General features: G+C 58.3%; 1 protein-coding gene across 1 annotated transcript in view; it reads right to left on the bottom strand.

Annotated features, from left to right (window-relative positions):
- DTX1 (deltex E3 ubiquitin ligase 1) overlaps nt 1–24,305 on the bottom strand; it is a 32,358-nt gene extending 8,053 nt beyond the window's left edge. Inside the window, exons 1-3 of the mRNA XM_036221004.1 lie at nt 24,173–24,305; nt 22,667–23,679; nt 6,850–7,537 (exon numbers count right to left, since the gene is read on the bottom strand). Coding sequence (XP_036076897.1) covers nt 6,850–7,537; nt 22,667–22,925 — 947 coding nt within the window. The 5' untranslated portion in view covers nt 22,926–23,679; nt 24,173–24,305. The remainder of the gene's footprint in view (nt 1–6,849; nt 7,538–22,666; nt 23,680–24,172) is intronic.
- Between the last annotated feature and the right edge of the window lie 1,109 nt (nt 24,306–25,414).

Here is a 25,414-nt window from a genome sequence, read left to right as displayed (position 1 = left end):
CTAAGTGAACGCACTAAGTCGGCATCCTGTGGGAATGGCCTAAGCAAACTTTCTCCAAGAAATTCCCAGAAATGCTTCCCAGCCCACTCGAGGCAGGAGTCCCACGGCGAGCTTTTGGGGAACCCAAATATTTCACATCTGCCCTTTGAAGACTGTCTTCAGGAGGCTTTTTTGGCTCTACTGCAAGCGAATTCATATCCACTCCTTTTAATTCCCAAGGAACTGTGTTTATCCTCTTTTGAGGACAGAGACATTTTTGGTCTTGCTTTCTAGTTTTGTGGTTCCACTCCTCTCTCTTCCACTAGATTGTGAGCTTCTGGAAACCTGTCTGATCCAGCCCTGTGACCCTAAGGACTAAGGATGAAACTCGGCACAAATGGGTTCTCAGCAAGTACTGAAGGAAGGAGTTGAGCCAAATAAGAAATCGGTCTGCTAGCCTTGTGGTCTCTGCAGAAGGGGGCCTGGTGTCCTTAGAGACAGCTGCTGTAATGCTAAATATTCCCCCAGACACAAGGTTGAAGCGAAGATGGCACTATAGGATATTACATATTGGGACTTCCCAGCGAGCACCCACGGCAGGCATCACCAATCGATCCCAGCACCTTTCCAAGAAGCCAGAACGCAACTTCAGAATCCTTCTCAACAGTGCTCCAGGAAGTCACTACCATCGAAGCAGAGATGTCACGGGAGATGGAACCTATTTGTCACTTGTTTCACAGATGATGGGCCTGAGGGCCAGAGAGAAGTGACTTCACTAAGGTCACCCAGCTGGTTAGTGGGGCGGCTGGCACCGGGTCCTGGAGTTTTCGAGTCAGTGGCCAGGGCTGACCCCACCAGGCTGATCTGCGGGGTCACCTGTCGATGAGCCAGCCGTCTGAGACCTCTGAGCCCTAAAGGTGAACTCAAGCCTGTGCCCCGGACCCTGGAGCTGGCTCAGCCCTGGGCAGGGGGACCAGGGTTTGCACAGTGGGTATCCCTGCCAGCTCTGGCCACCCCTCTCTGTGTTCAGGAACCTAGGGACCCCGAAAGCCACACTGACACTCCCTTTAGAGCAGCTGGATTTCTACCCCTCTGCCCATATCTGGCTTCCCTGTCCCCTCCCATCCCTCCACCCTACTCCCAGGCCCCAGGCATGTCACAGTCTCTGATGATGGTTTCCAGGTTCCCCCATTGGCCTCAGGGGCCCTCAGGACATCTGACTCTTACCCAGGGGCCCTTGGGGGCCCAGGGAGGCTCAAGCCTCGGCGTGGGTGAGGTGGGGCGGACATGTCACGGGGAGAAGGAAACCGAACAGTGCTCGGAGGGGTTCCCGTGCTCTCTGAGCCTGCTGCTGTCGTCCGCCCCCTTTCAGCGCCCAGTTCCCCTGGGCCTGAACCCCTGCTCCCCACAGTCCTGGGACTTGCCAGGTGCCCACGCCTACCCCTTCTGCAGAGCCCAGAGGCTGAGGACATCACGGCCAGCTCTGGGAAGACTGGGTGCCCCATGGACCCAGCAAAACCCACACACCCTCAACAGCTGCTGCTGGAGGCCTTGCCCACGTCCCCGGTCCTTGTCCCAGCAACCCGGTTGCCCGGACAAGCCTCAGAGCATCTATGGACCTGTTTCCCCTCTGTCAAATGGGACCTCTCGGCCTCCCACCCCGACTCCTGGGGATGAAAAGGGTGCAGAAGTCCCCTAAGGAGACATTTTGAGGGGCAGTTGGCATTTGGGGGTCAGGTTGGTCCAGAGGTCTGGGGGCTCGGTGTCACTCTTTCCCAGGATTTCCCATGCAGCAGGAGCCCAGCGAGGGAGGGGACGGGAGGGGAGGGCAGGGCTGGCTGGGCTGGCGTTCCCACGGCCTGGGGCAGCCACGTGCACGGGAGTGTGTGGTTTGGCCTCCCAGGGAGCAGGGCAGGAAGTGCTTCAGGTCTGGGGGGCAGGGTGTGGGCTGTTTGGTTTGACCTTGCGGTGAGGTGCTGGGGAAGGGGTGGGAGGCAGAGTTACAGCCACTACACACCCCGCGAGGCCAGGAAAGGGGGCGCGGGGGCGGGCCAGAGGCCAGGTGGGGACGCGGCGAGGGCCAGACTTTTCATGTCCTGCCTTCCAGCGCTTTTTTATTTTTGAAGTATTTAGATGTAATGCCTATTCAAGAACTGGAGGGGTAGGATATGGACGCTTTTAAGTAAAAACGTAAAATCACTGCTAGAAATCAAAAAAAAAAAAAAAAAAAAAGGAGGAAAACACGCACACACGCCCACCACATCAAAGCCCACCTCCCACAGGCTCCTGCGGCCGGCTCCTGAAGTCTGTTCCCAACAACCAGAGTGTCCCTGTTACAGCCAGTGTCTCTCCAGCTCACGGCCTCGCTGGCTCCCAGCTCACGCACAGTGAAAGCCAAAGTCCTCGCGACAGCGTTCGTGGACCTGGAGAACTGGCCCCACGTCACCTCCGACCCCCTCTCCTGCCTCGGGGCCTTTGCACAAGCTGTTCCCTCCGTCTGGAACTCTCATCCGGTTCTCTGAGTGGACTGCTTCTTAACCTCCTTCGATCTTTGCTCAGAGATACCCTGAGGAATCAGGGCCAGGGTGGGGGAGTCGGGGCGAGGACAGGGTCCTCTGGGGCTGTGGCCAGAAACTGGGAATGGAGAGGCAGGGGGTTGGGATGCCCCAATACCCCGGCCGATAGGGGATTTTGAATCGAGAGTCCTAATGTGTGACCTTGAGCAAGTGCCAGCCTTCGGGAGCTTCGGTTTACTCATATCGAAAATGGGGATAATCAGCTCTGCCACTTTGGGTGTCGGTGGGAAGTGAGAGAGGCGAGGCATTTGGAGCCGGGAGGGGGCGCCCGGGACGAGGGAAACAGGCCCGCGGCTGTCCCCCGCCCTCTCCGCTCCACCACGTGGGGTGGAAACTCTGAGTCCGCCCCACAGCTGTGTTCCAAAGTGCTGGACGCTGCCCTCTCGGGAGACGGGGCGGGTCTCCCCCACCCCTGCATGTCCCCCAGGCCGGGGCGGCCAGCTGGCTCCTCGCCCCATCACTGCGGCAAGTGGAAAAAAACCCCGGCCCAGGAGACACTCTGGCTCCACTGGCTGTGTGACCTCGGGCAAGTCAGCACCCCTCTCTGGACCTCCATGCTGTTACCCACCCAGGGCTGAGGATGGGGTGTGAGAATGGAGTCAGAGCTCCCTGGAGAGTCCACTCCCCCGTCCCATGCCGGGCACAGGCAGCGATTTTAAACACATTTGCGCCCGATCAGCTCTGCCGAGCCCGCGCGTGTGATGGCGGTGGTCTCAGGTCCACTTTGGCAGATGGGGAAACTGAGGCTAAGGAGGAGAAGCTATGGGCCCAAGGTCACCCAGCCGGGAAAGGGCAGAGGCAGGACTGGACTCTGGGTCTGTGGGAGTCCTGTGATGGGGAGAAGGGGAAGGGTGGAGAGAGGGGGGCAGGGGAGAGAGCTGCTGAGCAGGAAGGGAAGGTGGGGGAGGAGCAAGAGAAAGACAGACAGACAGACAGACAGACAGACACGGGCAGATGAAAAGACAGACAGCCGGAGACTCAGCTCCAAGAGGAGAGTTACAGAGGCTCGGTCTCCGGTTGAATCATGTCCCCCAGACCTCACCTTGCCCAAGTCCTAACGCCCAGTCTCTCTCTGGAGAGAGGGTCTTTGCAGAGGTGATTGAAACGAGGTCACCGGGGCGGGCCCCAGCCAACGCGACTGGCATCCTTATAAAGAGGGACTCTGGACATCAGAAACACAGAGGCTGAGACACGGGAAAAGGCGTGAGGGCTCTGAGGTGCTGGGGACCAGGGCAGGGCGGGGGGCCGGCTCCTCAGAGAGCCCGTCCCTTTCCACTCATTGGCTGCACCTGGGCCTCAGTTGTTTGGCAAAGCGAAGCTTCAGCCTGGAGGAACCGGGGTTCGACACCCCCATCCTGCTTCTTCCCACCCTCCCCCCACCCACTAGCAGCGGATTCCCAGGGTCCTGCGCCCATCCTCCCACTCCGAGTCGGGGGTATTTTCAGCTGGGGTTCCTTGGAGATCGGGGTTGGGGGCTCGTCTGGCTGAGGAGAAACGAGGGCGCCCTTGTCAGCTGCCAACACCTCTCACCCCCTTTCCAGACCAACGTCTGGTCTCAGGATCAGAAACAGTTCCCAGGAGAGGAGGAGAGGAAGTGATATAGACTGGGTGGAGAACACATTGCAGGTCAGAAAAGGACGTATTGAATGATCAGCACCCCCAGGGAGAAATCTTTCTTTTCCCCATAGGCCTCTCAAACTCCAGCACACTCTATAGCTCCCCGCTGCCGGCAACACCAACCAAGCCCAGGCTCCCCTGAGGCCCCACAATCTGGCTCTGCAGCTCCACTTGGGAAAAATCTCGGCCCCTCTTGTTCCAGCAGGGACCCCTCCCCACCCCCTACTCCTGCGTGATCTTCAGAACCTGCTGGACTCACTCCCAGCTGCACCTCTCTGCACCTGCAGCGAGAGGGGCCCGTCCCCTTCTTGCTGGCCCCCCACTCTCCAGCCCTCCTCACACCTCTAGCTCTTCTCTGGAAGTGTCATATCTGTCTAGCCCCGTCGAAGTTAAGTTGCGCATGCTACTTCCTGTGCCCAGAACGGCCCTTCTCCAGATCTGCTACCTCCTCAGAGGGGTCTGCCCCATTCCCTCCCAGCCACACTGCCCTTTCCCACCGCCTCTCTGGCACTTCCCTCTCTCTCTAGTGATTGTGTTCATTTTCTCATTTATTTGCTCTAACTCTGCCTCCCCATCAGTCTGGACCCCCTTTGTCTTGTTTGCTCTGTGAACATGCACCCACAGGACATATTCGGACAATTAATATTGAAAAACAAAAGCTGAGTAATTCCCGGCCTTCTCTTAGAACGGTGGCTTTCACAAATTTCATCAGTGACTAAGAAAGTCATTTCACCTGGCAGCCCAGTAAACACAGGCAGAAATGATGCAAACGATTCAAGGAGCAATTCTTACCGGTACTGTACTTTCTACTCCATTCCATTCCGAGAAAACACTGGTTACGACCTTCCGATTTCATAACCCACTAGTGGGCAACAACAATACAGCCCCAGAGAGAATGCCCTCAAATTCTTGCTGCGGAGGTCCCTGGAACTTTCCAGGGTCTGCCCCCTCCCGTACCCACTCCAGCTTGCTGTCTCACTCTTTCTGTCTTTCTGGGGCCCTCCTGCCCTCCTTTTTCCTAAGGGAGCCGGAGCCAGGGTGCTATCTGCCTACCAGGAGCCATAATGAACACTCCAGCCCCTGTGACCCCTAGATAGGTATGTCCTCCCCAGCCTCCTCGGGTCTCTCTGTTGGCATGGGGCCTGCCCCAGAGGAATGACCCGGAGGGGGAAAGGAAAGCGGAAGGGTGGGGCAGGCAGGTGGCAGCTGCTGCAGGCCTTCCCATGGAAAGTTACAGCACCCCCCACCCCCGAGTCCAACCTTCCTCCCGGATGACACACAGTGCTGTCGTCGCGAACGACCGCGATGTGTAGACGCCGTGTTCAGACACGTGGTAGCTCTACATAATGGGGAGTCCTGCTCCCATTTGACAGATGATGAAACTGAGGTTCAGGGAAGGGGACAGACTCACCCCAGATCTCAAGTGACCAAGAGGGGATTTGAACCCAAGCAGTCAGACTCTCAAAGGGACAGAAGGCAGATAGATCAGCCTACTTTGGTTTCCCTTGGTGAAAGGGGACATGTGGATGAGGTGACCTCAAAGGTTGTATCCAGATCTGACCTTTGCTGGCCTCAGGTCCTCATGGTCACCCCCTAGGCCATGCCACAGTGACAAAAGCAGAGCTGGCGTTTGGTGCCTGCCCCATCTCTTAGGCATCATGACCCACCCTTCACCTGGTCTTTTCCCTTCTAGTCTGTCCCAAGGTCAAGGTCTTTGCTCCTCACTCTCATTCCCACTCCTGCAGGGCCTGGTCCTCTGCCGAGACTGACCAAGTCTGGGCTCCAGGGTGGGCAGCCAAGAGGCTCACTGGGTCCCTATCCTGAGGCCTTAAACCCAGGGATTTCCAGACTTGGTGTGACCCGAGCTCCCTTCCTCCATGAAACCCCTCTGGGAAATCCCGCCAATTCATAAATGAGATCCAGAAAGAGCCACTCTGCTTAAAACGAGAGCAGAGCGGCTGCTCCTGCATGCCGGACTTCTCCTTATCCACCACCCGCGGGTGCCACCATCTGAGGTCACCCCAGGAGTCCTCGGAGACCAGTTTGAAAACCACAGCATTAGCCCAAAGTAATGGGTGCTAATTCAGGTGTGGCCTATAGGGGAAATGTTTAAGAGTGGCCAGTGTTTGCTCAAGCCTGCACACGAGACCGGCGCGGACTGAGGCAGGGCGGGAATCCTCGAAAATTTCGAAGACAGTGCAGACTCCTGAATCCCACAAGGCTCAGTTCCAATCCCTGCTCTCTACCTGGGTGGTGCTCAGAAGGTAGCACCCCTCTCCCTGCCTCAGTCTCCCCATGTGTAATATGGGCATGATAGATTCGGGGTAATAAATGATGCAGATAAAGTTTAGCAAGTAATAAACATGGAATACCTACGCTTATTGTTGATGCTCGGGGCCCCATCACTTGTGAACTAACTATACGGTCTTGGGACGTTATTAACCCTCCCTGATGAGTTTCTTCATATGTAAATTGGGGATGATGATGGCACCTACCTCATGGGGTCCTCGTGCATGGAGACAATGAGTGGGAATGCGTTAAGGTGCTGAGTTAACCTTTGGCACAGAGCGGATACTTAATAATAGATGCTAGACATTGCTTATGATTATTATTACGACTGTAATTCTTTGCTCCTAGCCCTGGTGGGCAGCCACCCCTGGGCTCGGGGCTGTCTTACCCGGGCGGGATGGAGGCGCGTGTGCTCACGCTGGTGCCGCGCTGGGGCCCGGGCCGGTTGAGGTTGTTCTGGCCGGGGGTGGGCGCACCGCTGGGGGCGCTCGGGCTCCGTGGGGGCGCCCCGGGGGACTGAGCGGGTTCGGTGGGGCCGGTGGCGGTGGCAGGCGTGGCCCAGAGTGCGGTGCCGGCAAAGGTGGCGCTAGGGCGCACGACGAGCGAGCCCGGCGGCCCTCCAGGGGGCGGCAGGGGCAGTGGCGGGGCGGCTGGGGGCGCCTTGCGGCGCTGTGAGGCCAGGATGGCGTTGGAGGCGGCGCGCGTGCTGTTGACCAGCAGGCACTGCTGGCAGGAGCAGGGCTGGCCTGAGCTGGCGCCCACAGGCCACGACTGCGACTTGGGGATGGAGCCCACGGTGAGCGGGTAGGCGAGGTCCAGGCGGCGGCGCAGGCGGCGGCGCCGGCGCGTCTGGCGGTTCATCTGCGACATGCTGTTGAAGTAGATGAGGTAGCAGAAGCCGAGGGACGAGAGGTCGAGCCACGGGTGCTGCTTCTCGTAGGCGTTCTGGATGGTGATGCAGATGTCCATGTCGTAGGCCGTCCAGGCGCCGCCGTCGTTCTCCCATTCCCACACGATGCCCTTGCCCGGCGCTGACGACGGGTCGTAGAAGTTGCGCCGCACGGGCCGCATGGTGCCTGTGCCCACAAGGGGGAGGGGTTAGGACAGGCCGGAGGGGCAGGGACAACACGGGGCGGGGGGGGGGGGGATGGTGGGGGAAGGGGGTCAGCGCAGGCAGGGCGAGGACAGCACAGGCAAGCCCCCCCCCCCCGACCTCTCAGGGTCAGCACAGGCCCTGGGGGGCAGGAGGGCCAATGGGAGTGGGGGCTCTTCACACGGGGTAGGAGAAGCAGAGTCAGCACCCGGATGGGGACAGAGACCCCCAGGGGCCCCCACCACGAGCATGCAGGCACCATGCGTGGCATGCAGACCTTCTTTCCTTCCTCAGCTCACGCATTCTTTCCATAATTCTTCCATGAGCGCATTCATTTCTTCACGCCTTAGTTCGCACATTCGCATAAACCTCAGTCCACTCACTCGGTAGGTCCTCAGCCCAGTTGCCCAGCCCGCCGCGCCTTTCACTCACGCCTGCGTTTATTCTCACCGCTCCTCTGTGGACGCGCTCAGTCATTTTACCACTATCCTATTGAGACAGGCGCCCGCCCGTCCGTACGCCCCCTTTCCCCTCTCTCCTCCTCTGCTCCATTTTCTCCATCTGGTATAATTTTTATTTTACCTGTTTTCTGTCTGCCTCCTGTCCCTAGGATGTCACTGCCGCAAGGTGGGGACTTTGTTTCATTCGCTGCTATCTCCCTGGCACCTGCACACAGTAGGTGCGCAACGGATATTTGTTGCACGTGTGAATGAATTCATTAGTTCAGACACTGATCCACTTTGGACTCAATCATTCTTTTATTCCTTCACGGCTTTGGATCATCCCCGTACTGGCCCATCCTTTCGTCTACTTATTTTTTTTATTCATCTGGTTGTTCCTTTGATCCTTCCTTTAACAAACATTTGCCACCTGTCTGCCCTTTGGAGGGCTCCATGCTGAGTGCTCATTGGAAAAGGACCTAATAAGACATGATAAACCAGTCAGGTGGGGCTTCATGTCCCCCTTTTTAAAAACAAAGGCATTGAGGCTTTTGCTCCCAACTACTACTCTGTGAAGCTCTAGGTTCTCCTTGAAAGCAAAGCTCCATGGATGCTCTGGGTTCAAGAGTGATAACCCAAAGCCCAGGCTGCAGGACTTCTCAGAGCCTTCAGCCTGCTCTGTGCCAGGGGCCAGTATGGAGAGATTCTTTGGCTGTGTTCATTTGGCACCCCTGCACAAGACTGCACACTTGACTGATCCTCAACTGTGGGCAAGTCCCTTTCGTCCCCCGAGGCATCACCGGCCCTATCTCGAAAATGACGGTGATGCTAATCCAGGCCCCACCCGATCCCTCACACACAGGGCTGAGAGGAAGATTCCGTGAGAAGAGTCACAGAACACAGGGCGTGGGTGAGGCCCCAAGCCTGGGAGGCAGCCAGCTCTGTGACTGTGGTCAGGTGACTCGATGTCACTGAATCTTGGTTTTCTCATTTCTAAAATGGGCACAAGTAGACCCTCTTTGTGAGGTTGCTAAACGGACCAAGCAAGATAAATACTGTCTTATCTCTGATGATGCCAAAAGCTGTCATTTCTGGCCCCATCCTCTTCCCTGAGAGCCATACTTGTGTGTCCAGCTGCCTCCTTGACAACCTTCCCATGGAAGTTCAATGGGCACGTCAGACTCAGCTCTGCCAACGCAAAGCTCTGATCTCCCCGCACCCCCAACCTGATCATCTTGCCGTTACTGGAAGCTCCATCCTTCCAGCTGCTTGGGACCAAAACTTGGACGCATCCCTGACTTCTTACCTCATACCCCGCATCCAATCTCTCAGTAAATCCGGTCACCTCTACCTTCCAATACATCCCGCATCTGACCACTTCTGCTGCCCGCCACGCTGATTCTGCCTGGTCCGAGCCCCTGTACGCCGCCCGCGTGGATGACAGCAGTAAGCTCATGGCTGATCTCTGCTTCTGTCCTTGTCTCTAGTCTGTTTCTCACGAAGCAGCCAGAGGGGTCCTCATCAGTGCAAGTCGGCTCGCATCCTTCCTCTGCCCCGAACCCGCCCCTGATTCCCGCTCACTGGGAGTGAATGCTAAAGTCTTGGCCGTGACCTACAAAGCCCCATCCTGTCTACAAAGTCCCCCTCTCACTCACTCCATTCCAGCTGCTGGCCTCCTTGCTGCTCCTCAAATATCCCAAGCTGTCCGGCCTCAGGCCCATTGCGTTTGCTTTTCCCTCACCTGGACCACCACCTGGCCAGGCCCAGGCATCCTCATAATTCCCCTCCTCCTTTCTTTAAGTCAGTTCGACTGTCACCTCTTTGGATAGACTCTCCCAGATCACCCTCCTAAAAACGGCTGCCCTTCCCTTCCCATCCTCTTACCTTGCTTTAGTTTTTCTTCCTGGCACTTAGCACCGCCTGGCATGATATACTAATCTGGAGACTTTCTTTACTTTGTTGCCCCAGCTCAGAGCTGTATCTCCAGCGCCTAGCACGGTGCCTGGCATGCATGGGGCAACCCCCTGGGGTGCGGGCCCAGGAATCTGCAGCCAGCGGGGTGGGGACCCACCATGGTCCATCCCCTTCTCCCCTTGCCTGACTCAGGCTTCTTTCTCCTGAGCACACACGCCGATTGTCCTATTTGGGTCCCTACCCAGGGCTGGTACAGCTTGTCCTTTACTCTGTTAGAAAGAGTCATTAAGACTATGGACTTTCCCTGCCTCACGTCACCTGCCCAGACCCTGAGAGCTGGGGAAATCGAGGCACAGAGCTGTAGCTGTTGATATGAAAGTAGCAGGGTGGGGTGGGTCCCTGGGCGCCTGTCACGTTCCAGCCAATCATGTGAAATTTCCCCTGGGCCACCGGGTAGCCTCATTCTGATGCCTGATTTTTCATTTTAATTGACTGTGTGCACATTGACTTTTTTTTTTTTTTTCCTTGACAAGTGTTCCTCTGGGGGAGGCCCAAGAGGGGCCTGGTTAGAGGGAGAATCCTGAGTCCTGTTCCTGCTCTGCTTCCGAGTGCCCACCTTCTCCTCGCATGGCCTCAGTTTCCCCATCTGCAAAACGTGGGCTCCGTGATAGATAACCTTCAGGTCTGATGTGCCTGGAGTACTGCCATCCACCTCCCGCTGAGGGTTGAGGCTCTGTGTTTCCTGGAAGGTATGGCCCCTGGCTAGGAAGGGGAGGGATGGGAACTTGCTTTGTTTGACTACCTCTGCGTGCCAAGTCCTGAGCTGATGAGGGCAGGGTCAGGGGTGGGAGGCGCAGAGTCAAGTGGCTGAAACAACTCAGAAGTCTCACAGGCCATGTGCAAATCCACATGTAGCCTCAGTGTCCGCATCTGTAAAATGGGGGTAGTAAATACCTGCCCCAAAGAATTACTGTGGGACGAAGTAAGAAAAGGTATGGATGGCATGGGTGCTTGGCAGAGAGCTTGGCTACAGCGGCGCTAGATGAATGTTAGCTCAGACTGCTGTTGTCATTGCATGGATTACCCACAGTCACCCTCTCTCGCCCAGTCCTTGTTCCTCTGAGAACTCCTATTCATCCAGCAAAACCCTCCACATGGCCGCCTCCTCCAGGAAGCGCTTTTCTGTCCCGCCGCTAGAGTTGGCACACATGCAGCTCCTTTTTCCATGCCTGTGCTTGCCCTGACATGCAATTACTCGTTTTCGTTCTTAATCTCCCTCATCGGTTGATGACTTTCAGGAGGACAAGGACCAGGTCTGTGTTCCCAGCACCAGGCACGAAGCCTAGTACAGAGGCGGCTTCTGCAACTCAAACTGGCTGCCTGCTTGGCTCAGGTCAGGCCTCCCGGGGAGTGGGAAAGAGGAGGGGTCGGTCTTGATGGAGGGAGAGTGGAGACTGGAGCAGGAGCTGAAGCTCACACGCTTGGGGCCCCTGGGGGTCGGGGTGGGGACGGGGTTCCGAAGGGCTGCGTGGGCGAGCTCTGGAACAAAGGACTCTGCGAGCCCCTCCCGGCCGGGTCAGGGCCAGCCGGCCCAGGCAGCCCTCTCTCCGGGGCTCGATTTACCAGGTATCGATTTTCCTGCCTGTTTACGGGTAGTTATTAAAGGCTGCCTCCCTGGAGGCCTTTTCAAACGAGATTGGAACCTGGAGAGCTGGAGTAATTAGGGCAGCTGCTGGCCTCCCCGCTGGGCCCTGCACCCCGTGGCTCCCGCTGCTGCCCGCTGCTGCCCGCCTGCCCACCCGTCCACCTCTCCAGCTCATGCTGGCCCTGGACCAGGCCGAGGGGGGCCAGCTGGTTCCCTGGTGACCGGCCTGGGCTGCGATGTCGAGATTTCCAAGGGAGCAGAGGCGGAAATATCCCTTCTCCTCCCCAAGTGGCCTTGGCCTAGATTTTCAGCCAGAACAATGGGTCTAAGATGGGGCTGGAAGTTCTTCGGCCTGAGAGACACGGAAGGCCCTCAGATGGTGGCCTGGAGGCATGGCTGGGCTTTCTCACTGACTCACTCTGCTGGGTGTCCTTGAGCAGGCCCCCCTCCCACCCCCTCTCCTTGGGCACCTGGCCGGCTGGCCACGATGAGCTAAGTCCCCATGGCAGTTAGGAACCCGTGTCCAGCACGTACCCTTTCTGTTTTTGTGCATTTGCTTTTGTTGTCTGTCCATCCCCGCACCCCCGCCCCCCGCCCCCCGCCACTCCTCCCCTCTCTTCGTTTCGTAGGAATGTTTGGTTGAAAAATTCCAATCTTGTTCCAGCTGAACTGCGGGGAAAGGGGTTTTGGCCAAATGTCAGCTGGAGGACAGCAGGAGCTGGGCCCCTGAGACGGGGCGTGGGGGCGGCCACGGCCACTGCAGCCAGTGACCAGTTCATGCCTGGGACAGAGACGGTGAGGGGCGGGGAGGGAGAGAGAGGGAGAGAGAGAGAGAGAGAGAGAGAGAGAGAGAGAGAGAGAGAGAGAGAGAGAGAGAGAGAGAGAGAGAGAGACAGGGAGAGAGAGGGAGAGAGAGGGAGAGGCAAAGAGACAACAGAGAGAGAGAGGACACATGCAAGAGAGACTGTCGCGAGAGGCCGAGATCAAACTGGGCCGTGCTGAGGCAGATACAGGACAGCTGGGGACAGGGAGACAGAACAAGTTTGAGAGACATAAAGACAGAAAATCCTGAAACCTCGAGACGGTCATGGGAAGCCAGCGAGAACAAGAGAGCGAGGCAGAGAGGCGGGGAGAGCCGAGAGGGGAGGCGGCCGGAGTGGGTGGGAGCTGCCGCGCAGACGACCAGAGCCGACGCTGACAAAGCGCCCACTACGCGCCAGATGCCGCGCTCACTCGGCGCTTCCCTCGCACTAACTCATGTCGTCCTCACATGGCTGCTTCCCGGAGGAGACGAGAATTATTCCCATTTTACAGGCGAAAGGCTAAGATGGACTGGTTTTTAGGAGTTCAGCTCAGCCTAGGATACCTTCAGCGACGGGGAACTCATTACCTTAGATTTGTTTCTCCGAAAGAGGTTTCGCCCTGAGAATGTGGTCCTGATCGGAACCTCCTGCCTAGAGGTGGGGCGTGGGGGTGTTTCAGCGCCCCCCCCCCCAACCCAGCTTTTTGCCTAAAGAAGACACTGACTCTGGAGAGAGAGCGGAGGCGTGGAGGGAAGTGGCCTCAGCTGGGGGGCAACCAGACCCTGACAGGAAGGGACCTCGTGGGAGGCGATCATGGGACATCCTGTCAGGTGGGGGACTGTGGCCAGGGGTTGGGCAGCGGGTCGAACGTGAGGCGAGCACCCACTGGATAGCATGTCCCAGTCAGGGAGTTCACCGAACCCTCCACCGGTCCGGAAGTCATCATAACCACGGCTGTTCGCCCACGCTGTTGCGGCCCAGACCCTCTCCCCTGCCCCCTGGCTAATGCACGGCTGGCCGGCTCCCTCTGACACAACAACAGCAGCCACAGTGACGACCATGCTGATTTAGCCAGCACTCCCACTGTGCCGGCTGCCACGCTGAGGGCTCATGATGACCGTCCAGGGCTCACAACAGCCCAGGGGTTCTGAGCACTGTTACTAGTCCCATTTGGCAGAGAGATGGGGAAACTAAGGCTCCTTGGGAAAACACGGACGTGGGGCGGGGCTGAGATGCGAACCGCGGTCTGTGGACCCACGGTGCCTCCCCCTCCTGCCCCGGGATCAATAATCCCACAGTGTTCTGTTTCCCTCTAAACTCTCCCAGGAGGCTTGTCAAGCTGAGCCACGGCCCATTAGTGGTTTCTGCATCACATTCGAAGCTGGCCCAGGCTCTCCGGGGTCGGCCAGCAGCCAGGCTGGGGCAGTGGAGATGGGAGGGGAGGGGTCTCCAGCTCATCTGGGGAAGGCCGAGGGGCTGCAGGGCGTTCAGACAGATTACCACCTGTGAACCGCTTTTGAAGGGCCCTCGCTTTGGAGGCTGCTAGCAGCTGGGAACTGGTTCTGCCCACTTTATGGGCTATGTGGGGGCTTCCTCGTCACCTGGCTTGCAACGCATTCAGGTTCAAACCCCCTGCCACAGTGGCAATAGTCAAGAGTGGGAAATGTGGGGGGGTGGACAGAGACCAGAAGAGACAGACAGTACCCCGTGTGGCCTTGAGCAACCGACCCGACCCTTCCGAGCCACTCCTTCCTCAAATCTGTGAAAGCGACATGATGATGATGATGATGATGATGATGATGATGATGATGATGATAGTAAATGCTCACGGAAGGCCCAGCGTGTACCAGGCACTGTTCCAAGTGCTTCACACATGTCAAATCAATCCACACAACACTCGGTGGAGTGGGCACCAATATTGTCATTGCCTTGCGGGACTGCTGAAGCACAGGGAGATGAAGGGACCGCCCAAAGCCACCCAGCTACTGAGCTACGAAGCCAGAACTTCACCCAGCCGAATTCGGGCTTCTTTCCACTTCCACGGCCGCCAGCCTAGTCCAAGCCCCCATCATTGCTTGCTTAGACTAGTGCGATAGCCTCTGTCCTGGGTCCCACCTTCTACCCTTTGCACCTCCGTAATACACTCTCACAAGGCAGCCAGAGGGAGCTTTCACGAACTCACATCTGACCACACCACTCCCCTGCTCGATACCCCTCGATAGCTCCCTAGTGCCCTCGGGGATCTTTAGGTCACCTTCAAGGCCCATCGCACGCCGTCTGCACAGCCTCGCACGCGAACCACACCAGACTTCTAGTTATCCTCTGAGCGCGTCATACCCAGTGATGCCTTTGTGTGTCTGCAAATGCTGTTCCCTCCGTCTAGAATGTCCTTCCGCCCACCCGCCGCATTTTCCTCCCTCGGCACGTCTCCGTAGCCAGGAGCACAGGGAAGTGTCAGCTGAATGAATGAATGAATGAGTGAGCGAGTGAGTGACCAAACACATATGAACGTACCTGAGTGCTACAAATGGCTAGGCTGGAGAGTACACGTTACCAGCGGATGTGATTTTGTTTTGGTCCACGTGCTATTTACATTAAAAAAAAAATACGATAACCAGGCATTTGAAAATTGGGGTGGGCTCCCTCAAGCCTGGATTTCACAAATCCCAAAATATCCAAAGATGTGGCCATAGGGATTGATTGGCCTTCTTGGCAACAGGTAGCAGAGGCTGAGTCATGGTCCCTCTGTCCATGTTTTTGAGTATTTATTAAGCACCTACTGTGTACCAGGCGCCAGAGAACAACGGTTGAAACCTTTGCCGTCCCAGCCACCGCTCACACTTCTGTGAGCCCTGGAGCCGTTTGAACGTTCGGTTTCTGCCTGGATGGAGGCACTGGGCCTGAGAGAGGGAGGGGAAGGGACCTGGCCCAAATCACCTGCCGATTAGAGCCAGACCGTACTCCAGGCCCCTTGACTCTCATTTCCACAGCACCAGGGGACGAACACCTTGGTGAGCATGAAACTTTGTTCCCTAGAAGAGAGGAACTGGGGAGGGCTCCATAATGGAGCAATTTCGGGGAGGTTCTGTGCTTCCCCAGCACCCCCTGCTTGCAGTCGGAAGGCGAGGGGAGAAGGGCTCGTGGCGGTGGGGCCGCCTGTCACCGGGAGAAGAGGTGGCTATGCTGAGGCTGCTGGCAGGACTGTCCTGGCCGCCGGCGCTGCCGCCTTTGACTGCCTCATCCTTTGTCCCGCATTTCACAGCCTTCAGCTCCAGGGCTGGGCGCCAGACTCCCTCCCGGACCGCACCACCTGCTTGTCACTATCGCCTGGGCAGGTAGAGGTGGCATCCCAGAGCAGCTCCACGTGGGAGGGGCTCAGAGGGAGAGAGAGAGACAGGGGTGTTTGCCTAGGGGGATAAAGCAAGGACACAGCCACACAGGACCCGGGGGGAAACTCATCCCCCAGCCTGGCAGTGCTAGAGCCCCAAGGTCAGGAACAGCCCCCCCACCCCGTCCCAGGTCCTCCTCAGTGTCTGGCCTCCTGTATCACACACCGGGACAGAAAGGCAGTGGTTTGTGTCTCTCCTATTCAATGCTGCATCTCTGGTGCTGAGCACAGTGCCTGGCACATAGTAGGCATTCACTGGATTCCTGCCGAATGAATGAAAACTGGCCATAACCCCATCATATGGGTACCATTGTTGGACCCATATTACCGAGAAGGAAACTGAGGCTGAGGGAAGGGAGGGTGGTTTATCGAAAGGCGCAAGTTCCCTCCCCCCAAACCCCCAATTACTAGCGAGCTGCTAGGAAGGGAATCTGGAGTCTGGGCCTCACTGACAAGGCTCCCTGAGGCAGCTGGTTCTAGATTTGGGGCCCTGTATTCTTGGCTGGTATCGGTGGGGGGCTGGTGGGGCGTCAGCTGGGAGGGAGGCCGGGTAGACTTACGAGGGGCAGCTGACTTGGGCCTGGAGGCCGTCCTGGGTGTGATGCAGGAGAGATGGGAGGAGGGAGGCCTGGGAGGCCGTGGGCAGCCTCCACACCATGCGAGCTCCGCACAGGGGGCTAGAGAGGCCCTCGCCCGCGGCCTGACCGGCCCGCCCCGCCTCCTTCCCCTCCCGACCCCTCCTCATTAGCCTGGCATCATGTCCTCTGCCGCCTCCCCATTAGGACCCCCGTGTCTCCGTCTTCACTCTGCCACTTTCCTCTCCCCTACTGCTTCCCCGTCACCTCCTCCGTGACAGACAGCCACTATTATCCCCATCGAGGCCTCCCTCATCGAGCCCCCCGCCCCACCTTACTGTTAGCAGCTCCAACCCTAGCCCACCACCTCCCACCCCTCCGCCGCCACCGCGCTCATCGCCTTCCCTGTTTCCTCCCCGGCTCCGACCCCTCCCCTCCCCCATCACAGCTCCCACCATCTCCCTCATCTCTAGGTCAGACTCTACAGCTCCCTTGGCCCGATGAGGCTGGGGGGTTGGGAGAGAGCAGGAAAGGATGGAGAGGGGAGGAGGGGCAGGGGACATGAGAGGAGAGAGAGAGAGAGGCTATGAGGGGGACCCGCCCCAGGCAGAACCCCTCACCCGCAACCCTGCGGGAGCAGGCAGGGCGGTGGCGGCGCTGTCCAAGGTGCTAAGGCGGTGGGCTTGGCGAGAGGCGGGCACCACAGGCCTGGATCTGAATCTCTTACCCACACCGCTTCCTAGCTTGGGCAGGTAGCTCCTTACCCTCTGAGTCTCAGCTTTGCCCTGTGTAAAACGGAGTGATACCTGCTGGCTGGGTGGAGAGAGCCCCAAGGGACTGTGAGGAAGTGTCTGCATCAGCCCCTGTCCAGCCTGCTCCAGCTCTGGCCTCTGAGGATCCGTGATTAACGAGGCTGGCCCTGCAGCACAGCTCTGGGTCCCCCGAGGCCCGGCCACTAAAGGGCAGCAGCTGGCGGGCCAGCCAGGCCCCGTGGGACCCAAGAGGTCTCCCTTACCCGCCTCTTTCCCTCTCCTTTCTTCTATTACAGCCACCCAGGCCTGGGGTCTCCTCCAGGACCTTGCCAATGCTGTTCCCACAAATCACACAAACCCTCAGAGGACTCCTCTTCCAGGAAGTCCTCCCTCTCAGAGGCCCCAGACACACACCGCCCACATTACCTGGCCGAAGGCCACCTACACTTCTCCCATTAGGCATTTAAATCATTGTCCTACTTAAGCATGAATGCTAACTATGTGCAAAGTATTATTCTTCATATTTTTTACCTGCATTATCTCATTTAATCCTCACAGATAGGGATGATTCTTATTCCTATTTTACGGTGGAGGGAACTCAGGCTTTGAGAGGGTGAAGGCACTTGCCCACAGTCACTGTCACACAGCCAGACAAGGGTCAAGCTGGAACGCAGATCTCTATCTATGGCCTCATGAGTTTGAGAGTTCACCTGCTGTTCCCATCACATGGGTCTGCTTTGGTCTCCGCTGGGTTCTGAAATCAAGTGGGCAGGGGTCCTGTCCTTCTCTCTGAATCCCCAGGACCCAGCCCAGGGCCTGTCACTGAGCAGGTGCCACCGACTGACTAATAAAAGCAAGGATGACTTTCTGGTATCACAAGAGGCTCCTGGAGGCAGACAAATAACCGGAGGCCAAAAGGGTAGGTCTGGAATGGTGGACATGGGACAGGTGGGAATGGGAGACACCTGTGTACGGATTGGTGGACCTGAGCCACGTTAGGACAGACCCCTCCCCACCCAAACACACGTCATCATTCTTGCTCCTGCTGTCTGGCTCAGCTGCAGGGCCTTCCACGCTTGGCTGGGAGAGGGTCCCAAGGGGTCCCGTAACTAGGGAGCTGGCCCTGGAGGCCTCTGAGATTGCACAGGCTGTTCCTGCCCTGGTAGAGACACTGACAACAAGCCCCGATGGGACTCTCAAGAGAGAAGAGGGTAGGGACTCTCTCAGCCCAGCATTAAATGCCACCTGGTTCTATATCCCTTAGAACTGTCTGAATGGGCTGGGTTCCAGCTCGGGACAGGTTGGCTGTGTGACCTTGGGCAAGTCACTTACCCTCTCTGGGCCTCGGTCTTTCATCTGCACAATGACCTGCTAAGAGTCTGAACACTGGCGGTGCTTTCCCTAGTGATTACTGTTCTTCCCTCTGGATGGCCCCACACCATCTCCAACATCTCCTAGGCATGTCCTCAGACAGGATGCTCCCATAAAGGCAGGGACTAGGCCTGAGTGGAGCTCGGGGCACCTACAGAAGGGATGATGTAGGTTTGGGAGATGCTGAAACTAGCCACCACCTGTCACTCCAGCCTGACAGCTTGGGAGAGCTGGCGCACCCATGTGCTGAGCCTTGGGGACAGCAGTTGTGGATAGTCCCCAGTCTGGCCTTCCCTGGCCTCCGCTGTCCCGCCTGTAGAATGGGCAGGAGGCTGCCACTGGCAGAGGGAGAGAAGAATCCGAGTCACCAATCAGTCAGATAAGTGGCCCTCCCCTCAGCCTCCCCGCCCCCGACCATGTGAGTTCAGGGAGGAATCTGGAAATTGCCCAGGAAGTGGCTAAGTCACACCTCCGTCCCGCTGTGGGGCTGGGTGGAAAATCCAGACTCTGCTGCCCCGGTGGCGGGGGCTGGGATATGGGTGGCAAATGACCCTCCGGGAAGTTGTGGCCTCCCAGGGGGACACCTCTGTGAGTGATCTAAGTTCACGTGGCCCAGCGTCACTATATTCTCCCTCCACGTGGGTTCCGGACCTGTCGGGCTTCAAAGGGAGCCTCACCCCCTGTGCGGAGCAATGAAAACAGCCCAGCAGGGGAGAGGTGAGGGGGCGCCTGCTGAACAAACAGCAGCCCCCACGGGAGCTGGCCTGGCCTGTCCTCTGTGGTTGGAGCCTGGCTACTCGGGCTTTCTTCCGCGGGCTGCGTGGCAGACACACAGACGGGGAGGGCATTTGTGTGTCAACAGCGTGCAAGCGGGTGGGCGAGGCCCGATCTGCCCACCGCCCGGCTTTTGCTTGGCTCATGAGCGATGAGCGATCTTTACGTTTTAAAATGGTCGATAAAAAGAGAAGACTATTTCATGACCCGTGGAAAGTATAGGAAATTCAGATTTCGAGGTCCACAACTAGCGTTAGCCGAACGCAGCCGCGTTCATTCGTTGGCATGTCCTCCGTGACTGCTTTTACGTTACAACAGCGGGGCTACAGCCTAGTCTACAGAGCCACAATGGCTTAAAATGTTTCCTTTCTGGCCTTATCGGAGTCTGCAACAGTTGAGGCGCGCTGTTATTCCCTCCCAGATTAAAGTTCGGCTTAGATGAATTTAGCAAGAATATTACAGTTTAAAAATCTACATAGAAGCTGTGTTCATTTCAGTACATATAGGTAAGCTTCGGGTTTTACAACTTTATATTAGTGTGTGTGTGTGTGTGTGTGTGTGTGTAAGAGAGAGAGAGAGAAACCATAATCTTTTTAAGACTTGAGACCTCCCAATCGTTTCTCACGCATCCATACTGTTCAAAACATTCTAGGCACGTGGTGGGTGATTAGTCGAGGTTTGTGGGCTAAAAGCACAGGCTTGGTCCTCTCCATCAATCCAGAAAACCTGTTAGCAAGGTGTCGCTCTTGCCCATTTCACAGGTGCGGAGACTGAGGCCCGGGAGGCGAGGACACCTGCCTGAGGCTCTTCCCCGAACCATTAACAGTAAAGGCGAGATGTCTTTTCTTGACATTGATTTGCTTCTGAGAAAAGCGGGGAGCACGCCATGACGTGCGTTGGGGAGGCACGGTCCCCCTCCCTCCAGCGGTTTTCTCTGCATTCCCGGCATTTTAGGTCCCCTGCCAGCCCCATCTGTTCCCAGGCCTTCCTCCCTCGCTAGGGGGTCTGGGCAGGCTCCCAGGAGCCCATGGAGGGATGAGTGTTTTTTTTCCCTTTTCCTGCAAACAGGGGCAGGTGTGGAGTGAGCAGCTCCGGGGAGGGGTGCGGGAAAGTGACCAAAGCTAAACTTCCGGGGGATCCAGAGAGGCTGAAGTACTGAGAGTAAGGGGCCTGTTGAAAGAGGGAATGGATGGAGTTTGGGGAGCTAGGAGCCCAAGTGGGGGTGCTGGGAATGAAATGGGGTTTCAAAGATGAAATGGCCTGCTAGGCAGCCTTGGGTGGGGCTATCCTTGGTCTAAGGACCGCCCTCTAAGCCAGGCCCTGGGAGATCGCCCCACCCAGCACTAGCTGTGAACCCGCAGAAAGCCACACACCAAGCCAAGGAGAAAAACCACCTCCTTCTGCTGTCAGACCCCTGCTTCCCCCAGAGAAAGTTCCAGGATAAACCAGAAGAAACGGGTCAGGGGATGCCTACACTTCTGATCTCTCCATCAAAGACTCAGTGCCTCTCCGGAAGAATGAGCATGAGGACTCGATGGGGACTTGCTCGGACAACGCAAAGCCCATTTGGTGGCCGTCCAGGCCTTGTTCCAACCCCATCCTGCACCACCAACCCCACACTCCAAACACAAGGGACTGGAAGGCACCCTGCTTCCCACCACAGGGCCTTTGCACTGGCTAGTCCCTCCGCCTGCAACGCTGCCCCCCGCACTCACTCTGCGGACTTCCGTTTCAACATCCCTTCCTCGAATGAGGCTCCCGTGACCACCCTTAGACCAGCTGTATTTCATGTTCTGCCACTGAGTACCCGTGAGATTATGTGTTTGTTTACTTCCCCACTCCACCGGGACCTCCAGCACAGGTCTGCCAGTGGTCACCTCTCCTCAGGACCCTGTCTAGCTGGCTCCGTGCAGTATTCTAGGGCTTAGCACAAGAGTTAGACACAGCAGGAAATCAACAAATGCTCAGACGGCGGCATGAATGGATGATTGACACCTCCAGTGGCTGCACTCAATGTCTGGAGTTATGGAAACATAGACGTACAGAGAAGTAACGTCAATAAACCTTTTTTTTTTTTTTTTTTTTTTGTGGATTCACCTGTGTTCTAGAGCAGAGTTATCCGCTAGAACTTTCTGGCCAGACGGCAACGTTCTGGATCTATGCTGTCCGAGACGTCAGCCATGAGATGCAAGGTGCTACTGAGCACTTAAAAATGTGGCCAGTGGGACTGAGGGACAGAATTTTAAATTTTATTTCATTTTAATGTATGTAAATTTAAATAGACACATGTGGTTAGGGACTGCCATGTTGGGTGGCATAGCTTTAGAGAGAAGGGACACGTCTGAGTGTCTCCAAGGCTGTTACACGCAGTTCTGCCATCCAGGGGGTCACAGGAAGTCCCCCAAACCTCCACCCACTGGTCCTCGGGGTCAAACGCGACAGAGGTTCTTTGGAAACCTGCAGGAGGCAGGGACTCGCCATCCCCCGCCGCGCACCGTGCTTGTCATGGGGACCACCAGGCAACGACGACTCAGGGAGATCTCCATGGCGATGGCACATCTCCAGAACGAGAATGCTGGGACCGGACCTCCCCATCCTCCTCACCATCCTCACTTATCACACGGCCAATACGGCCGCCACCAACCTCATTCTCTCCATCACTCCCGCACCATCACAACGGCCCCAGGACAGCCACCAACACAGCCGCCAGCACCGCCGCCAACCCCACAACCAACGGAGCACCGACGTCCCCGCCGGCACCATCTCTGCCATCATTTCCGTCCTTCCCAACCATCTATACCGCCAACACCCACTCGCCTCATCCCTTCTACCTTTACCACACACCCCAGCTCCCCGACACGGGATACCGGCAAAGAGCCTCGGCCCTGGAATTCAACGGCCTGGGCTTCAATCCCAGCTCCGAAAGTAAATCACTCAGCTGCTGTGAGACTCAGTGGCTTCAGCTGTAAAATGGGGCTGATCACACCATACTAAGACGTACTCTCTGCGATCGTTAGGGGGGAAAAATCAGAGGAAGTACGTGGAAAGTCCTATTACCACGATAATTGAGTTCTAAGGCTGTTCTAGATTCTGTGCCCAGCAAGCACAATTTTATTTAATCCTCACACGGCTGCGAGAGATAATAATCCTTTCATTCCACAGACGAGGAAACTAAGTCTAAGAGACATGCTAGAACGTGCCAAAGGCCCTACAACTAAGAAGCTGGATTGGAAGTGACGTCTTAAGTGGACCAGGCGAAGCAGGCTGTGCCCTTTTCCGGGAGGAGAAGGGAGGCTGGATGGGCAGATTGGCCGGCCTGCAGCTCCAGGCTCCCTTCTCAGGGATGCCGAGGGATTTCAGCATCCCACTGGGACAGGTGGCGATGGTGGTGGCGTCCGTGTCTCTGCCGGGCGTGGCCGGGAGGGCGGGGTGGGGAGCGAGTCCACTCACCTGTGTCCTGGCGGAACTGGTGCATGGACTGCAGGTCGATGATGTAGGGCACCAGCTGGGCATCCACCTGGCCCAGCACCACGGAGCCGCGGGCGTCCTCCTTGAGCACGTTCTCGATGTGGTGGCACACGGTGGCGGTGTACGGCCTCCAGCGGCTGTGCTCGTTCAGCCACTCCCACACCACCACCCGGGCCACGTTCTGCGGCGGGAAGCCCAGCCCGGTGACGGGCATCATGACACCCTGGCCTGGCCGTGACATGGCCGCTGCTGCCTCAGGGGCCAGGACCCTGCTCTTACTGGCCCAGCTCCTCCTGGGCCTGGGAGCAGGCGGGGAACTTCCTCTCTCCCCAGGGGGGGGCAGCAAGAGCTGTCCGGCCTCCTTTCTAACCCCCGTCCTCTGGGAGGCCCAGCAGCCTCAGTTAAACAAGTGAGGGGTAGTGGTCCAGCATCCAGGGACCCCCTGCCTGGCCCAGGTGTCTCCAATAAAGGGTGCTGCTCTGGAAAGCGAGCGTCTGTCTTGAGATGGGAGAAACGTTGCTCTAAATTCCTTGGTTCCCTCGGCTCACATAAGGGATTCAGGCAGCCGCCCCTACTCTAGGTCCAGTCTCTTGCCCGCTGGTCTCGCGTCCTTCTTGCCGGCGGCAGCGGCGGCGGCGGCGGCGGCGCAGGGCCTGTCACCCGGGAGGCCTGGCCCCAGCCTGCTGCTCTCTGCCGCACCGAGCCAGCCCTCTGCGCTCCCAACTGCGTCCCAAACCCTGCGCCTGGCTCCAGTGGGGCCACTTGTCTTGCCTCGGGTCCGCCCCCCCGACGGCTCCTGATGAAGGGGGCGTCCCTGTCCCCCTGGTACCCGCTCCACCGTGTCCTGGAAGGCCCGGGTGGCTGAAGAACGCACTGGGGAGGAGAGCGGCGCGTGCCCCAGGCCCGCTGGCCCGGCCTGCGGCTCCCGAGCTGAGCTGGGGGGACGAGGGGGGCGGGGGCCCGTGGGCACGCCCCACCCCACTCGTGCTCGCGACCTGCCGGGAGACAAGAAGGGGAGAGGGCCCTTTAAGAATAGAGCGCGGCACCCCCTCCCCCTTCCCGGGAGAGCGATCGGCTGAGAACAATGGGGAACCGATGGCGGGGGGCAGCAAGGGGGCTAAAGGGGGTCGCCGCCCGCGTCCCCCCGGGGCAGGCCTGAAGGCAGGGCTCGGCTGGGAGCGCAATTTTCCGAGGCTCTCGTCTGTGGCCCCCCTCCTCAGCTCCTCCGGCCTCCCCTCCCCCGGGGCCCGCGCCCCGGCGGGGGATGCAGGTGCGCGGGGATGCGCCTGCCCGAGCGGCGCTGCGGGCGCGGCCCAGGGCCCCTCGGGGGTCGCGTCACGGGGGAGGCGAAGCCGAGGGCTGGGTTGTTGCCGCCTCCCCACCCCGGGGGTAGGTGCTCCCTCTCCCCAGCCCAGACCTCCCCGAAGCGCGCGCGGGCCCCCGCAGGAGCCGGGGGTGCGGTCCCTCCGCACCACCCCGCACTCTCACCTCCTCTCCTCTGCTCTGCCTCCGTCTCAGGCTCGCGCTTCAGCACTGCCGCCTCCTGGGCTCCCCCCGGGGCGGGAGGGAGCCGCGGTCCCGCCTCCGCGCCCTTTCCCTCCCGGGCCCGCGGCCGCCGCGCGCCCGGACGCTGGGCTCGCCGCGCGCGGACAGGCTGCGCCGCCGACCGACGGGTGCGTGAGCCGGCTGCCGGGCGCCGGGATCCCGCGGGTGGGAGGCGGCCGCCGCCGCGCTCGGGGACGGGAAGGGGGAGGGGGCGGAGGAGGAGGAAGGGGAGGAGACAGATCGCGGCCGTAAGCGCCTATGGCGCTGACACGCGAGTCTCGGGGCGCCCCAATCCTCAGCTAGGCCCACCTGGGACCCCAGCAGGGCGCAAGGCATGGAGTGGGGTGTTTGTGGGTCGCCTGCTTGAAACCTAGTCGTCTTTACATTCCCGTTGCCCAGTGCAGGGCCTGGCACACACTAGGTGCTCAATAAATGCTCGAATGAATGATCGAGGTCAGGATTGTCTAAAGAAAGATTCGAGAGCATTCTAGGGTTGCTTCTCCTTATACTATTCTGGGTGTGGGGGTGCTGTGGAGAGGCTGGCAGGGCCCATTTCAGAGCAGGGTGGAAATCATGGGATCTGAAGTGTACAGATGGGGAGACTGAGGCCCACAGGGTAAGAAACAGGCTCACACAGCAGTTGAGAGCAGTGCCCAGATACCACCCCAGATTCTCCTCCCAGGACCCGAGAAGTCAGCCCAGAGCCCACATCCCCAAAGCCCCCGCCTACTCCGAGTGAGTGAGTGGGTTAGCAACAGCATCCTGTCCCCCAAGGGGGGGAGGGGGTCGTGGTGTTGGGCGGAGACCTAGTCTAGGAGGCAGATACCTTGGGGTAAGGGAAGAGCGGGCCTTCTGCTTTCTCGTTCATAGATACCTGCGGGGAATACGTGCTCAGTAAATGCGGGGTGAGGGCTGGCTGGATGGTTAGGGGTGCAGGTGACGGCAGCAGCTCAAGTGTTAATGGCGGGGCGACCTCTCCTTCCTCTGGCAGCTGAGGACACACATCAGCTGGGAGGGGGTGGACCACTCGGGGCCTGCGGGTGTTTGGATTAGGGAAGATGAAGGATGCGTCCGAGAACTCCATCCTGGGCGGCAGACCGGGGTCAGCAGCCTGTTTGGCTTTTTTCCCCAGGGCAGATGGTGATAAACTAGGCGGGGTCAGAGGCGGGCCCCTGAGGGGCGCTT

This window comes from Rousettus aegyptiacus, unplaced genomic scaffold, assembly GCF_014176215.1.
Source record: "Rousettus aegyptiacus isolate mRouAeg1 unplaced genomic scaffold, mRouAeg1.p scaffold_m13_p_5, whole genome shotgun sequence".
NCBI lineage: Eukaryota > Metazoa > Chordata > Mammalia > Chiroptera > Pteropodidae > Rousettus > Rousettus aegyptiacus.
This window is presented reverse-complemented; position numbering and strand designations above follow the sequence as displayed.